This window comes from Ambystoma mexicanum, chromosome 2p (genome assembly GCF_040938575.1).
Source record: "Ambystoma mexicanum isolate Mex_15411 chromosome 2p, UKY_AmexF1_1, whole genome shotgun sequence".
Lineage (NCBI taxonomy): Eukaryota > Metazoa > Chordata > Amphibia > Caudata > Ambystomatidae > Ambystoma > Ambystoma mexicanum.
Window position 1 is genome coordinate 723,864,422 of NC_090923.1, and position 15,536 is coordinate 723,879,957.

At 43.0% G+C, this 15,536-nt stretch overlaps 1 protein-coding gene across 1 annotated transcript in view; it reads left to right on the forward strand.

The window, feature by feature from the left end:
- Positions 1–15,536, forward strand: part of LOC138566724 (RAS guanyl-releasing protein 4-like) — a 670,136-nt gene that overhangs the window by 374,309 nt on the left and 280,291 nt on the right. The window contains exons 6-8 of the mRNA XM_069644328.1: positions 6,715–6,868; positions 8,876–9,049; positions 14,393–14,509. Of these exons, the coding sequence (XP_069500429.1) occupies positions 6,715–6,868; positions 8,876–9,049; positions 14,393–14,509 (445 nt within the window). The remainder of the gene's footprint in view (positions 1–6,714; positions 6,869–8,875; positions 9,050–14,392; positions 14,510–15,536) is intronic.

Consider the following 15,536-nt stretch of genomic DNA (forward strand, 5'->3'; position numbering starts at 1 on the left):
GGGGGTGGTTTTGTTCACATTTTGTGGAAGCCATTTTTAGATTTTCTGATTTGGTAGAGGATCATGTATTCGATGTACTTGCTATTGATAGTAGGTCAGGGAAAATGGCTAATGATTTACGTGTGCTTACGTGGAATGTTATTGGACTAAATAATTTGAAGAAAAGGCTAAAGATCATGAATCACATGAGAGAGCTGAAGTGCGATGTTTGTTTTGTTCAGGAGACTCATTTACTTAAAGATGACATTTGTAACCTTAGAAAAGGTTGGGTTGGAAGGGTCTATGGCTCATGTTTTTCATCTCGATCAAGAGGAGTGGCAATTTTGATTAAGAGGAATACTCCTTTGAGGATTGTACGTGAAATGTCAGATAGTGAGGGCAGGATAGTGGCTTTGCTGGTTAATATTCAAGGTTGTTTAGTGACGTTATGTAACATTTATTCTCCGTCAGTAGATGATGGTTCGTTCTTTAAGAAGGTGGCGCAGATGCTTCAAGACTTAGGTTCGGATAACATCATTCTTGGTGGTGACTTTAATACTGTTTTGAATAAGGATTTGGATAGGAGTGTGCTGGGAAATGTTAGGCATAGTGATCGCCATTATGTTTCTCTTAAAAACTTGATAGAGGAACATGCTTTACGGGATTGTTGGAGGTTACAACATCCACATGCTAGAGAATACAGTTTTTACTCAGGTGCGCATTCGTTTTACTCTAGACTGGACATTTTGATGACAGCTGGTTTAATGACAAAGAATTTTAAGTCAAGCGAGATGGGCACGATCCTATTGACGGATCATGCGCACTTGATGGTGTATTGACTTGGGAGGTACTGTTCAGAGACAATTTACGTGGAGAATGGATAATGCGTATTTGAAAATGGAAAAGGAGGTGGATAAGTTGAGGGCAGAAATTGATTTTTTTGTTTCAGTGAATCATACTGGCGATTTGAGGCCGGAGGTAGTATGGGAAGCTTTAAAATGCACTATGAGGGGTTATTTGATTAATTTGACGTGCGGATTGAGAAAGAAAAATGCTACTAGACAGAAGGAGCTTGAAATTAGGACTGATGTTTTATCCAAGGCAGTCATGGCTGACCCGTTTAATAGAGATAGTCTTACTGAGTTGAAGAAACCAAAAAAAGAACTTAATGACATAATCGAGGAGAAGACAGAAAGAAAATACTATAACCTGAAATGTGAGTATTTTGAGAAGGGTGAGAAGTGTGATAAATGGTTGGCATATAGGTTGAAAATGTGGGAATCTGAACGATCAATGGCATCTATTCAAGAGAAGGATGGCCGAACCACATTTATGTGAATCTTGCTAGAGTTTCGGATTGTGACTCACAGTTATTGGAGGAGGATCTGACATTAGATGAGATTAAGACGGCTATCGCCAAATTAAATGTTGGGAAATCGCCAGGGCCTGATGGCTTTCCGGTAGAATTCTACAAGTTATTGCCAGATTCAGCCCTGAATCTACTTAAGGATATATATGTGTCTTCTTTGGCTGATGGCCTACTGCCGGCTTCGACTAGACACGCTATGATATCTGTCTTTCCGAAGAAGGGAAAGGATGATACGCTTCCTGGGAGTTATCGACCGATTAGTCTCATTAACACGGACAACAACATTTTGGCTAAGATCATGGCTATTAGACTGAAAGGTCTTCTACCGAAGTTGATCAATGAAAATCAGTTGGGTTTTGTGAAAGGGAGAAAAACATCCAGCAATATCAGGCGTTTATTCCATACAATTAATAAGGCATCGAACGAGTCGGAAGAGGTGGCCGTTTTTTCTTTGGACGCAGAGAAGGCTTTCGATTGGGTGGAATGGGATTTCTTGTTCTTGGTGCTCGAGAAGTTGGGTTTTGGAGTAAATTTTAGATCGTGGATTCAGCTCTTGTATACGGAACCGACAGCAGATGTTAATACTAATGGGATTCGATCTACTCCTTTTAGACTAGAAAGGGGAATGAGACAGGGCTGCCCTCTTTCACCTTTATTATTTGTTCTGGTGATTGAACCTTTGGCGGCGGCCATACGAGATCAGTTGGATATAGTTGGTATCTCATGCTGGGGTTTACATAAAAAAATATGGCTGTTTGCAGATGACATACTTTTGGTCCTGCGAGACTTACGTCTATCGTTACCGACGTTGATGGGTGTTTTAACTTCATTCCAGGAGATTTCTGGTTATAGAGTGAATTGGGACAAATCTGAAGTGTTGCCATTGGTCCCTGAATGTAACAAAAAATATGTCACTGATCTGGGATTTCGTTGGTGTCCGGATAAGTTGTTGTATTTGGGGATTTGGATCACTCCAAAGATCTGTGACTTGGTAAGGGTGAACATGAATGTGATTACTGTGGCTTTTAAAACTGATTTGGAACGATGGGGGTTACTGAATCTATCGCTTTGGGGGAAGGTCAATGCGTTGAAAATGATGTCAGCCCCTAAAATCAACTATGTCTTAAGTATGGTCCCATTGAATATTGAGGCTTCTTATTGGAAAGAATTGGACAGGCTTATACAAGGATTCTTGTGGGACAAAAAACCAGCTAGATTGAGTCTGTGGAAGCTACAATTACCTTTAGAGAAAGGTGGTTTGGGTGTACCAAACTTCAGGGCCTATCATCTGGCCTTTAATTGTGCTTTCTTGGTAGATTACATGGAAACGAGTCCTAGTGTATGGGCTGCGGCGGAGGATAGTGCAAATGGTCCTTTATCTCCAAGGGCTTTGTTAACCACTTTATCGAAAGGAGTAAAGGATATATTGACTACATCACTGAGAGATTCCTGGAAGAATTTGAATGTCTTGTTGGGTGTGAATGCATACAGGGATCCGAATGCGTCCGTATGGATGAATCCCTCTATTAAATTGAATGGCAAATAATTTTTCTGGCCCGAATGGTTTTTGGGTGGTATCAAATGGATTGGGGACTTCTTCAATGAGGGTGAGTGGAAAAGCGCTAGAGATTTACAAAGAGATTTTCGTATTGATGGATTCAAATTATCGGATTACAGGAAATTGAAGTTGGCAGTTGGTATGATTGATTTTCAGAATGGTCTAAATCTGGAATTTTTTACGAGGAAACCATTGGTGAATGAGGGCGGTTTGGCGAACCGGGTGTACAGGTAGATTGTTCTTAATTATAAAAGCAATGATTGCTTAAGAATTGAATGGGGTCGGAGAATTGGAGCGGATATTATTGTGGAAAGTTGGACAAGGATGTGTGAGAATGTCAAATTGTGTTCCTTGGGATTGACTCAACGGACAAGGCAAATTAAGATCTTGAATAGGGACTATTGGACTCTGGAAAAATTGTGGAGGAGAGGTTTGAAGGATGGTCCGGAATGTTGGGCATGTGTTCAGGAGGATGGTACGATAGAACATATGATGTGGGATTGTGTGAAGGTCCGAGGGTTTTGGAATGATGTTGGTGGTATTTGCGGAGAAGTCTTGGATGTGACAATTGATTTTAATTTTGAGACAATAATTCTGGGGAATGATTCCATTTTGGAAGATCTCACTCAATGCCAAAAAAAATGTTCTTTAGAGGAGCTGCAGTGGGTAAGAAGATTATCCTTAGAAACTGGAAGTCTGTTGCTACATTAGACAAAGAATTGTGGCTGAATGAAATGCGGAATTTGGCAACTATGGAGGAACGGTTGTATAGGAAACAGGGCAAGATGGGTTTGTTTGCAAAGATTTGGGGGAAATTCTTGGAACTGTACTGAATTGATTTTGTAGGTTATGAGATGTGAACAGGGGGGTTTAGGGTGAGTTTTGTTTCATTGACATTGTTATATTTATTGTTTCTATGACTTTGTACATAACAATATTGTATTATACGTTGATGTTTTCTTATCTATATTGAAAATAAATTATCCAAAAAAAAAAAGAAATGCACGATTTGGCGGCGCAGTGGTGGAAAATGAAAAGCAACATTTTAGGGTTACAGCATAATCGTAAACCATACATAGGCCACATGGTTATATTGCACAGAAAAACATATACACATAATTGGTCAATTCAGTTGACTATGTTCATATATAGCAGTGATGTGCAGTGAGCATAGGTGATTGGCCAGGCCAATGTGGTGTGATTATTGACGTCGAGGTGTTAAGAGCAATACAGGTTGATAGTCATTCAATAATAGTTGTTCAATTGAAGCATGAAGAACACAGTACCAAGGAAAACCGGGGGAAGAAAGTGGGAGGTAGAGGATAAAGGGGGAAGTTAGAGCTGTTGTAAAGCTGCATTGAATCAATGTTTAGCAAATAGGCAAGGAAGCCGGTGCTTACCTGACACAAATAGGGTGACATGGATGCCAGAAGAACGGTATAGAGGTCCAAGAGCCACCCTGTTAGGGTGCGTACTGCAAGCTGGATAGCCTATCTGCAAATAAAATGCGGTTTGGGAAATTAGAGCAGGTGGTGGGGTTTATCGATGCAGTTACACATTTAGAACTGGTGTGAACGATATCCGCTGCTAAGGATGGTACAGCAATTGGTAAGGAGGGGGAGGGATCCAAGGTATTGCTGTTAGTGGTGAACTACTGACCAGCAGGCTGGGCTGGTGGTAGCTTGGTGGTTAGTAGCTAGAATCTCAAGGTGCTAGTGATTGGGCTGCATGCTGGCAGGGAGCTGTTGGAGAATCCTGTCCATGGTGACAGAATGCACCAACGCCCGCTTCATGGGAGCGCCCCACACCTCACACTTGCACTGACCCACCGGTCCACATAGCGAACACCTTACACCTCACGCACCAATCTTGCCTCCCAGGCCACTACTGGACTCAACGAGCCACGAGACCACTCCACCACCTACAGCGTGGTAGCCTGCACCTCAGACCTGCATTCTGTCACCATGGACAGGATTCTCCAACAGCTCCCTGCCAGCATGCAGCCCAATCACTAGCACCTTGAGATTCTAGCTACTGACCACCAGGCTACCACCAGCCCAGCCCTGACCAGGACTCACCACTAACAGCAATACCTTGGATCCCTTCCCCTCCTAACGAATTGCTGTACCATGCTTAGCAGCGGATATCGCTCACACCAGATCTAAATGTGTAACTGCATCAATAAACCCCACCACCTTCTCTAATTTCCCAAACCGCATTTTACTTGCAGATAGGCTATCCAGCTTGCAATAGGCACCCTAACAGGGTGGCCCTTGGACCTCTATACCGTTCTTCTGGCATCCATGTCACCCTATTTGTGTCAGATAAGCACCAGCTTCCTTGCCTATTTGCTAAACATTGATTCAATGCAGCTTTACAAAAGCTCTAACTCCCCGTTTTATCCTCTTCCTCCCACTTTCTTCCCCCGGTTTTCCTTGGTACTGTGTTCTTCATGCTTCAATTGAACAACTATTATTGAATGACTATCAACCTGTATTGCTCTTAACACCTCCGACGTCAATAATCACACCACATTGGCAAGGCCAATCACCTATGCTCACTGCACATCACTGCTATATATGAACATAATCAACTGAATTGACCAATTATGTGTATATGTTTTTCTGTGCAATATAACCATGTGGCCTATGTATGGTTTAGGATTATGCTGTAACCCTAAAATGTTGCTTTTCATTTTCCACCATTGCGCCGCCAAATCGTGCATTTCTATTTTTCACCCCAGCACATCACTTACCACAGCCTTGATAAAGACTACGGTCGAAACGCGCGTCGGCTCCCTGTTTCACCCACATGGCAATTTTTGCCGGAACTTGTCACGTGTTTTTGAGTACATTAAAAAACATGTACAGAAACAACCTTTGACTGATGTGTCTACATTCTCTACTTACTCACGCATAACTGATGCTAAGCCAAACCGTACAGAAAGTGGATAACCACGAACTGCCAGCGCCAACTAACAACAAGGCTTGTCACCTCACCCAGTACGCAAACTCCTGAGAACCCTGGAGTTTGGTTCTCTGACTAACCATGTGCCAGGCTGCAGGCAATAATTCAATTCAAAACTAATAACGGTGCACAGCGGTTCGGTTCTTTCCCTACCAAAAACTCCAACCCTCCTGAAAACGCATTCACGCAGGTATATGTGTTTAGTCTTTCTGGTGGTATTATGACATTTTTTTTAAGCTTAATTCTGTAATGTAGTGTTTGCAGTATATGTATGTTCTCTAAAGTCTGCCCTGATGAAAGACCATCTGGTCCGAAATGCATTGGCCATGTCTCATCTCTCTCTGTGTAATATGGATGGTGAACAATAAGAAGAAGCGATCAATCAAAAATAGTATTTCAGATTTTATTGTAATAGTGTAATATTATTTTGAAGAATTATTTGTAATATTTCCAGCAACTGATGTTTTTTGCGCAATCACTTCTGATGAATATTTCCTATGTTTTTTCTAGAACATTAATATCAAAAACTGCAGAGAGACCAAACATTCAATAGTTATGGATTCTTGTAGATTTAGGGATACTTGTGTGCATTGTGGTAAAGCACCGATGTAAAGGAGTACTGCCAGTGATCTCAAGCCAGCATGTTGTGCTAAACTTAAATACATATTTACACCCTATTCTCAAATAAAATACAACTGAGTAGCACCCCTGCAGGATTGTAGTGGTGTTCACCATATTTGAGCTCCGTTTCACTCTTCCTGTGACTCCCTTCTGTTTGGTTCAGCTAGCAATATTACATGATGTATTCTAGTCTCTAACTTCCTTTCACTGTCACTCGTAGCATTGCCACAGAATGGACACGTAAGATGACATGCCAAAGCACCCCAAACTGCAACAAGAAGAGGAAAGTGTCCTTGCTCTTCGATCATCTGGAGCCAACTGAGATGGCCAATCACCTCAGCTTCTTGGAGTTCAAGTCTTTCTGCAAAATCTCGGTAAGGGCTCTATTCTAGTGCTATCTTCAGCCATGTACGAGCAAGCTTTACTTGCAATGCAGATATGATTTACTGTAGAGTACGGGATAGGTGAACATCGTGGCTCTTTGATAGTCAAGCCTCATGTCAGGGGAGCCTTCTACAGACACCCGTTGGCGCTGAGCGGCTTTACATTGGACAAGGGTCATCCACGCTCGCCTCTGATGTAGGACTTCACACTGCCTAAGAGCAATCTCACTGCTTCTAGACTATATGGGGGCTCCTCATCGGTGATGGTGATCTTTGCAGGAGCGCTTTGCAACTCTCAAAGAGGGCCACTCTATCCCTACCCCACAGGCGTAAACCACATCCTTGATGAAGAACATCTCTGGTCCTACTTTGTAGTATGGGCCCTCATTTCTGATGCAGAATTGCTTTGGCCCTACAGAGCAGGACGACTCCACAAGGTCATTGAGATTGAAGGTTGCTAATCTAATACTGAACTAGGGCTCCACATCTGGTATAAAGAGGCTGGGTGATCCAAAATTAAAGGAGGACTTCACATACATGTTTGAGAACATTATCTACCCTAGACGAGTAGAGAACATTGCTGGTCCTAAACAGTTTGAGGAAAATGTCTGCATGCAAACGCTTCCTTATAGTATGATAAGACCCTCTGCAGACCCCTGCTCTAGAAGGACTCTGCATCACTTTAAGAAGAGAAACATTCACGCCCTTGTTTGTAAGCAGATAGTGTATTGATCAGTCAGCTACACAAGCTCAATAGTATAGCGGAATGGCATGCAGCTGAGTAAATGAGCCCACTCAGTCTCTTATATGAATATATGTAGCAACCAGGCACATAACTTGGAAGAGACAGTAATTTCAGCATTTACCTTACGATGGAACGCACACTGGTCATGGCTGTCCTTGCCATGAGAAGGCAAGTTGAGTGTATCGAGCATACGTCTGGAGAGAATGGTATGAGGGGCTAAATGGTTAGCCTTCTGAATATGTCAGACACATATTTTGGATCTTTTGATGACTCAGGCAACACCAACATTCCCTCATCTGTTAACAGGTATAGATAGATTGAGGCATGCTGGGTTAGCTTAGTACGGTATCGGCAGGAAGTTTTCATTTCATGAACAATGCAGTAGAGGAGGTGGTTGTGCATCAAAACAAAATCGTAATCGTTTTAAACTATATATTTCATTGGTCATTCAAGAACAGTTTATTTGACTTCAGCTAGTTACAACAATCTGCATATAGGGTTGGCTTAAAATATGTACTTCAATGTTGTTCCCAACACTCTCCTTCGTAAGGAAGAAATGTAAACAGTTAATACTGGGGCAGTATTCTGCCTGTGTTCATTTTTATCTCCGCATTGCATCGGTCGAGATGTTTTCTTCCATGGTGGTGGCTATAAGGTCCTGGAAATCTGTAGTCTGCAATGAAGAGACTGAAAATGATAATGTAAATGTAATTTATGGCTCATAGTTATATTTCTGGGATCTTCAGTAGCTCAGTGGCACCTACTGTGGACTGCTGATGATTTAATTAATTAGGAGTAGGACCCGATGGTTAGGGCTAAGGTTCTGAGGACCACAAAACCACTGGGGAAAGGTTGAGCCTCTGTAAAAAGGGGTTGGCTTAGTGATAGGGCTGTTTGTTTGCTAATGACTCTGTGACAGGGATTTCAGTCTCTATCTTGCTTACAGATTTAGCTGAGGGGCGCACATCCAATAATGCAGAGGAACAGGCGCTATGTGGAAATAAAGGCTCTATTTTAATTGTAATGTCTGTCAAACGTAAGCTGTAAAAGGTGGTAGTTCAGACACTGCAGCTCAGTTATTTGTAGTCAACAGTGTAAAGGATGGCTGAGATGTCGGGGTTGATGCTCTTGGGCTGGAGGATGGCTCCAAAATTGTAAGTCGTAAGTGATGCCAGAGCGTGATGGGGCTTCTGCTGGACGATCTCTCCCCAGGATCTTCTGACATGCTTTCTGTTGTACTTTCTCCTTGGCAGCACTTGGATTACAAGAGTTATGTGATGAGCAGCTCAGTTCGAGACAACCCTGGGCTGCAGCGCTCAGTCACCCTATGCAACAGCATCTCCCAGTGGGTTCAGGTGATGATCCTGAACCGGCCCACGTCACAGCAGAGAGCAGAGGTGTTTACCAAGTTCATCCACGTGACCCAGGTGAGGCCAAGACACAAGGAAGGGGATCACTTATGAAACGCAAAGGTCGCTTTATAGAATAAGTTGACCTGTGCCTTTCTAAAGCTGATGCCATTTATTTTAAAAGCCATCTTCCACATTGCCTTTTTTGCATTATTTAATGAGAATATTCCCCAGTATATTATTTTATTTTTATCTTCATGAATTTAAATGTTTTCTTTTTTTGCCCATTTTTCTTACTATTTCTCCCTCAAACGGATTCTCCTAAGATCTTCTTTTTTCAATGACTTTGCAGTGCCCCTGGAAGTCACTCTTGTAATGGCAGCGCCCTTTAAACTATTTTTGAAGTGTGGTTTATGACTATTAATTGTTTTTTTCGTGGAACCCAGATGGCCTTTTGCATTGGTTTAGAATAATTTCTGAGGAACTAATAGCATGTTAATGGACAGTTGAAGGACAGTTGATTTTTAGAACTGTGCAGTTTCGTGCTCCTTCACCATTGCAGCATGTTGAATGGGAAAGTGCTTGTATACGACCCATTGCCATCAGGATATCAGTGCGTCCAGTGGACAGTGGGCGTAGTACTAGCTTAGAACACAAAGAAGGGAGACTGAATGGCCAAACGGGGTAATTGCAGTTTCTTCCTTCTGTTTCTGGATGAGAAAATACAGTGGTGGGGCGTGGACACCCTCAGGGAAAGGCATGACTACTGCAGGACAAGCTGTAGGCAATGCCGGTTGCAAAACAACAGGGCAGAAGTATGTGGAGGCATGCCTGGAAAAGTGCACTCGAACCATGAAAAGGACCTGCCATCAAACTGAATAACATCTTATTTTTAATAATTAAATCTTCTGTTGAAGTCAGGTAGACGCCATCCTGGGGGATCATAGTGACATAGACCAACATGGGAGTTCAACATCCTCGTGACCTATATATTTCTGAATATAAGCATAGTGTGTAACAATCTTGCATCTGAAACAGCAGTTCATAAAGAATAGCGAACAAGTGTTGTGTAAGTTCCACAGAAAGAAGTTTAGTTAAGTTTCTGTATTGTTGTATGCCTAAGCTGGTACTGCTTAACCCCAGTGTTCGGTTTCCCTTCCCGGCTGCAATGGGGTACATTAAAGCTGAACAATGTCAGTGCTGTTATACTACATGTTATCATGCTAAACTAGCCGGGTATTGTTTAAGGCTGGAAAGCCCTGTTGTAGAATGCTTTTGACAAGATATGCAAATATAACATGTAATGGAAATAGCAGCAAACTAACATGCACATTGGGCCTCATTACAAGTTTGCCAGTCTGGAAACAACGGTACCGGTAAGCTTGTCGGTACCGCTGTTTCTGGATCGGCAAACTACGAGTTCTGTGAGCGGGTGCCTTTTAGCCCACGGAAAGGCACCCGCTCACAGACCTTGACGGAGGCACCGGCACCATTCATGAATGGTGCCGGTGCCTCCGTCCTCCCCATTCCCATTGAGTCCAATGGGACTCAAATGGGAATGGGGAGAAATATTTTCCGGTGCCTGGGAATGGGCAATTACTGGGTCCGCCGGGCCTGCAATGCCCTGGTAATTGCCTATTCGCGGGCGCCTGACAATTAATGACTCCGGCGGCAGCCGTGCCAGTATTTACCGGCACGGCTCCCGCCAACCTCGTAATGACCCCCATTGTGTTGCACTCAATAATCAATAAAAGTATGAATTAATTTTAAAAGAAGACCCAAGCGTACAATGGGAAAGCGTCATTCCCACAATCAGCCCCATGCACTACCATTCTGAGGAGCAAGCGACGAGCTTCACATACTCACCCGCACTTTAAAATGGCATTACTACACACCTTACCCACTAGCGAAAGTAAGAAATCACCCTCACATAGTCACCAGACACCCTCCTCCTCAACCCACCCAAATGTCAATCACTGCAATACCTCTGAGGCCACTGAAATTCTACCAGTCCAACCCTCACACCTAAAGAGACAAGCAAAAAGAATTTAAATCCCCAAAATTGAACACTAACGATTCCGACCGTATTGACACTATGATACACTTGAAAGGAGCTCTTATCAACGCTAGATTGCTCCCGGCCCACGCCCTAGATATTGCAGACCTCATTACAACCAACGACTTAGACATCCCCACTATCACGGAAACATGGCTCCACAAAGCTTCAGGACCTGCCATCTCCCTAGCCATCCCGGAAGGTTACACTATCTACAGAAAAGACAGAGCTACCGATAAAGGAGGAGGAGTAGCTCTCCTCGCTAAAAACACCTTTGATCTAAGGATATCTGCAGAACACATCCTCCCTTCAGGCAAAGTAGTTTCCTTGAAAATGGCCCTCAGGCACACTTATACCCTTATTTTCCATATCGTCTACAGACCCCCCAGGCTCAGTACCTTCCTTTGAAGATGACATCACCTCACTCCTAGCCTCCAACACAAAACCCCTCTCGAAAATAATTATTCTGGGTGACTTTAACCTAGACCTGAATGACCCCCTTGACTCTCAAGCATATCTCCTCGCTAACTCGATGGTAACCCAAGTCTTCACACATCGCATCTCCCTTCCGACTCATGAAAAAGGACGCACATTAGATTGGCTTGCTGACAACAATTGTGTCACTGACATCCTAGCCAACACCCCCTGTCTTTGGTCGGACCACAATACCATCCTCTTCTCTACTGCTATTACTACCAAAACTATCCTTCTCACATCAGCTCTGCCATCAAGAAGTCAGAAAAACATCAACCGAGACAATATTCTACCCCTCCTGCTCCCAATAACTAACACTCCCCTGCCCCATTTGGATCCTACATAATTAGTCACCCTCTACAACAAAACTATCCTAGCAGTTATTGATAAAGTAGCTCCTCTAAGTGCTAGGAAAGCAAAACCAATAGCACACGGCAACTCCTGGTTCACAACAGACCTACAAACCTTATGCGCAGCCAAGAGGTCAGCTGAATGCAACTGGAAAAAAACACTGTCAACTGCAAATAAGGCCCAGTTCCATGCCTGAGCCAATGAATATAAGGCAGCCACTATTAAAGCTAAAGGGGACTCTTATCACCAGAGAGTTGAGAATGCCCAATCTAGCTCTAGGGAATGCTTCGCTATACTTCTGCAGTTGGAATCGCCTGCCCCTACCCTTGACCATTGCATCAAGGATCAGCAACAGTGCTACAATATCCAAAACGCCTTGCTGGACAAAATTCCACTCCTTCAAAACAAAACTGAGCTCATGAAAACTAAACTTTACCACAACTCGACCCCAGCAGATGCCCCCATTACAGGGCAGCAAATCACACACAAATTTGCCTTCACACTTGTCGACATCAGAAACTATCAAAATCATTAAAGGACTTAAACCATCAAGATGTAAAGGTGACACTTGCCCTGCCACCTTCATTAAAGACTGTGCCAATGAGTTAGCACCCTTCATCACCACACTTATCAACAGTTAATTTGCTTCTTGCAAAGTGCCTGATGACTTAAAAGGAGCCTGGGTACTACTGTTGCTAAAAAAAACAACATTGGACCCTAACATCCCAACTAATTTCCAACCCATCACCACTGTGCCATTTCTACTAAAAATCTTAGACCATGTAGCCTATCTACAGATGCAAAAGTTTCTGGAATCCAACAATCTCCTAGGCCGTAGACAGTCCGGCTTCCGCCTGGGCCATGGAACAGAAACAGCACTTCTGGATCTAAAAACACAAATGGAATAGATCAAGGGCAAAGGGGATCTCTGTATCCTCCTCCTGATTGACCTGTCCGCAGCATTTGATTTGGTCAACCACAAAATCCTTTGCCACCATCTAGCAACGGCAGCTCAATTCTCCCCCGAAGCCATAAAAAGGATTGAATTGTTTCTTTCTAATCGTACTATTAGGGCCTTCTCAGCCTTATCAGCAGCCATCCCAACCCTCGTCTCTTGTAATGTACCTCAAGATGCTTGCGTGTCGCTTACATTATATAATGTATTCACCAAGCATCTTTTCGAAACAAATTAGACAAACAGGGTGTCGCGTATACCAATTATGTGGACAACACCCAAATATTCTTACCTATCACCGGTTCCTACCACACTGACTCAAACACTCTCAATAAAATGTATCTCACTTTCCAAGCCTGGATGGCGCAAAACGGGTTATGTCTCAATGATGAGAAAACTGCATTACTCATAATAGGGAGCAAATCTAAACTAAATAATCTATCACAACTCTATAAATCCTTCAACACTGACGGCAATGCTATCAACATTGCCAAGGAGATAAAAACACTAGGTGTTTACATTGACTCAACACTTACCTTAACAAGACAGGTCAATGCCATTGTCTCTTCTGCAGCATACACGTCCAAATTAATTAGAGCCAGCAGACCCTTCCTTTGATCTGATAACTGTATAACCCCGGGAAGAGCACTGATCCTTTCTAGGATTGATTATTGCTATTCTCTCTTTGCAGGATTAAATGCCAGAAACATTAGCAAACTTCAGGTTGTGCAAAACAATGCAATCAGAACAGCACTTGACATACCCAAACATGAACACATCTCATCAACTAGACGCAACATCCATTGGCTGCCAGTACGAGACAGAATGAAATTCAAAGTCCTCTTGCTTACTCCCAATTGATTCCCGAATAATGCCCCAGCATACCTCAGCAATCAAACTGCCAAAACCCAATCCAACAGATCTACACGGTCCTCTTACACCAGCCTAATTTCTACACCGAGATATAGGAGACAGAAAGCTGGCAGTTCTAGTTTCCCAGTGATGCAGCCAAACTCTGAAACACCCTGCCATTAACACTGAGGACTGACACATTCTTGTGGTCCTTCCATAAAAGCCTTAAAACTCTGCTGTTCAATCAATATTTGAGCCAACTATCATCTAGCCTATGATCTCACACCAAGCATAGGATTCCAGATGCAGAAACATGTAATTCCTGTAATTCTTGCAACAAATTAGGGCCTGTATATTTGTTCATACTGTGTAAACCTTGTAAAAAATGTAATACTGTAAATAATTTTGTATGATAAGAATGCAAGATGGTGACTCTCACTTCCGTATTGTACCTTGCACCTGGAAACACTCATTTATGAATAAGCTAAATTATATGCCTGTATCCAATCTCGTGAGATCAAGCGCCTAGATACCTCTGGGTTTTCTGTGCTATATAAATGTTCAAATAAATAAATAAAGTAATGTAAGAATTTGGGTAGGGTGTATGGCTTGATTAATGTGTTAATATTGCTGAGCTTGACAAGGGTTACAAGACCCCTCTCTGTATTGCAAGAGCCAAACAGAGCACATATACAACGTAATGACTACTCAATTTCCTTTCTTGCTAATCCAGAAACTTCGACAGCTTCAGAACTTCAACACACTAATGGCTGTGGTGGGAGGCCTGTGCCACAGTGCCATCTCGCGGCTAAAGGAGACCCATGCCCATCTTTCACAGGAGGTGATCAAGGTGAGTTCACATTGCTGAAGGGAGTGGGGCATGCCTAAAGAAGACCTGTACCTAATCCACACCGGTAGCCATTAAACAAGGTAAACACCACCAGATTGAGTAAGGGAAGATAGGCCACTTAAGAAGTGTGGTAAAACTGCGGAAGACACAAGTCCAATTTTAAACAAGGCCCATCAGATCTATAAACGCAGCTGGAAGTGGTGGGGTGAGCCTACAGTCCCATGTACATGTCCATAAGAAGCCCATCAAAGCAAGTCCACTCTATTGGAAGCAATGAGGTGAGGCAGAAAAAAATTAATTGTCAATCCAAGCAGGAGTTCAGCAATGTTGGCAAAAGGCACAGTGTCCCCGGCAGAGGACAGTGCATTGTATTCTGTAGCTGAGAAATGGGGTTGGTTAAAAAAATAAGGGAGTCCCCCACTCACATCATTTAGGAGATTATGGAGGACAGTCCAAAGATTTGGAATGTGGTGTGTTGATGGAGTTGTTGCAACAAATATATATATATATAGTGGGTAGGGGCATGTGGGGTGGGAAATAGTGGGGGAGGTAGTAGGCATTGGTGACCCTCCTAAAACGAAGGAAAATAATTGTTGGGATGAAACTTACCACTTACATATTTTTGGGAATGAAACCACATAGAACCCTGATAAGGGCAATGCAAAGCATGTATTTATTGTCTTCTCACACATTCCTGTCAATCATCCGTCAAACACATTCCCTTCTTTAAGCTAGTCACCATATTCCTATTCTTCGTTTTGTGTCCTTTTTCATTTTTTATCCCTGGTCTTTTTTACCCATGTAATACCTATTCACACTTGCACCTTGTAGGCCGAGGGTCTCTTATCCTGTCTGGCCCTATCCATGCCTGGCAAGCGGGTTGGTTTGCATCCTCAAAGCAATGTATGGTCCCACCCTTTCATTCACTGTTACTATAGAACATAGGGCAGCCGATCCTTGGCACAAGCGTCCGTGTTGCTATGCCGGTACTTTCTCACCAACCACTGCGCCCGCCCCCAGGGTTTGA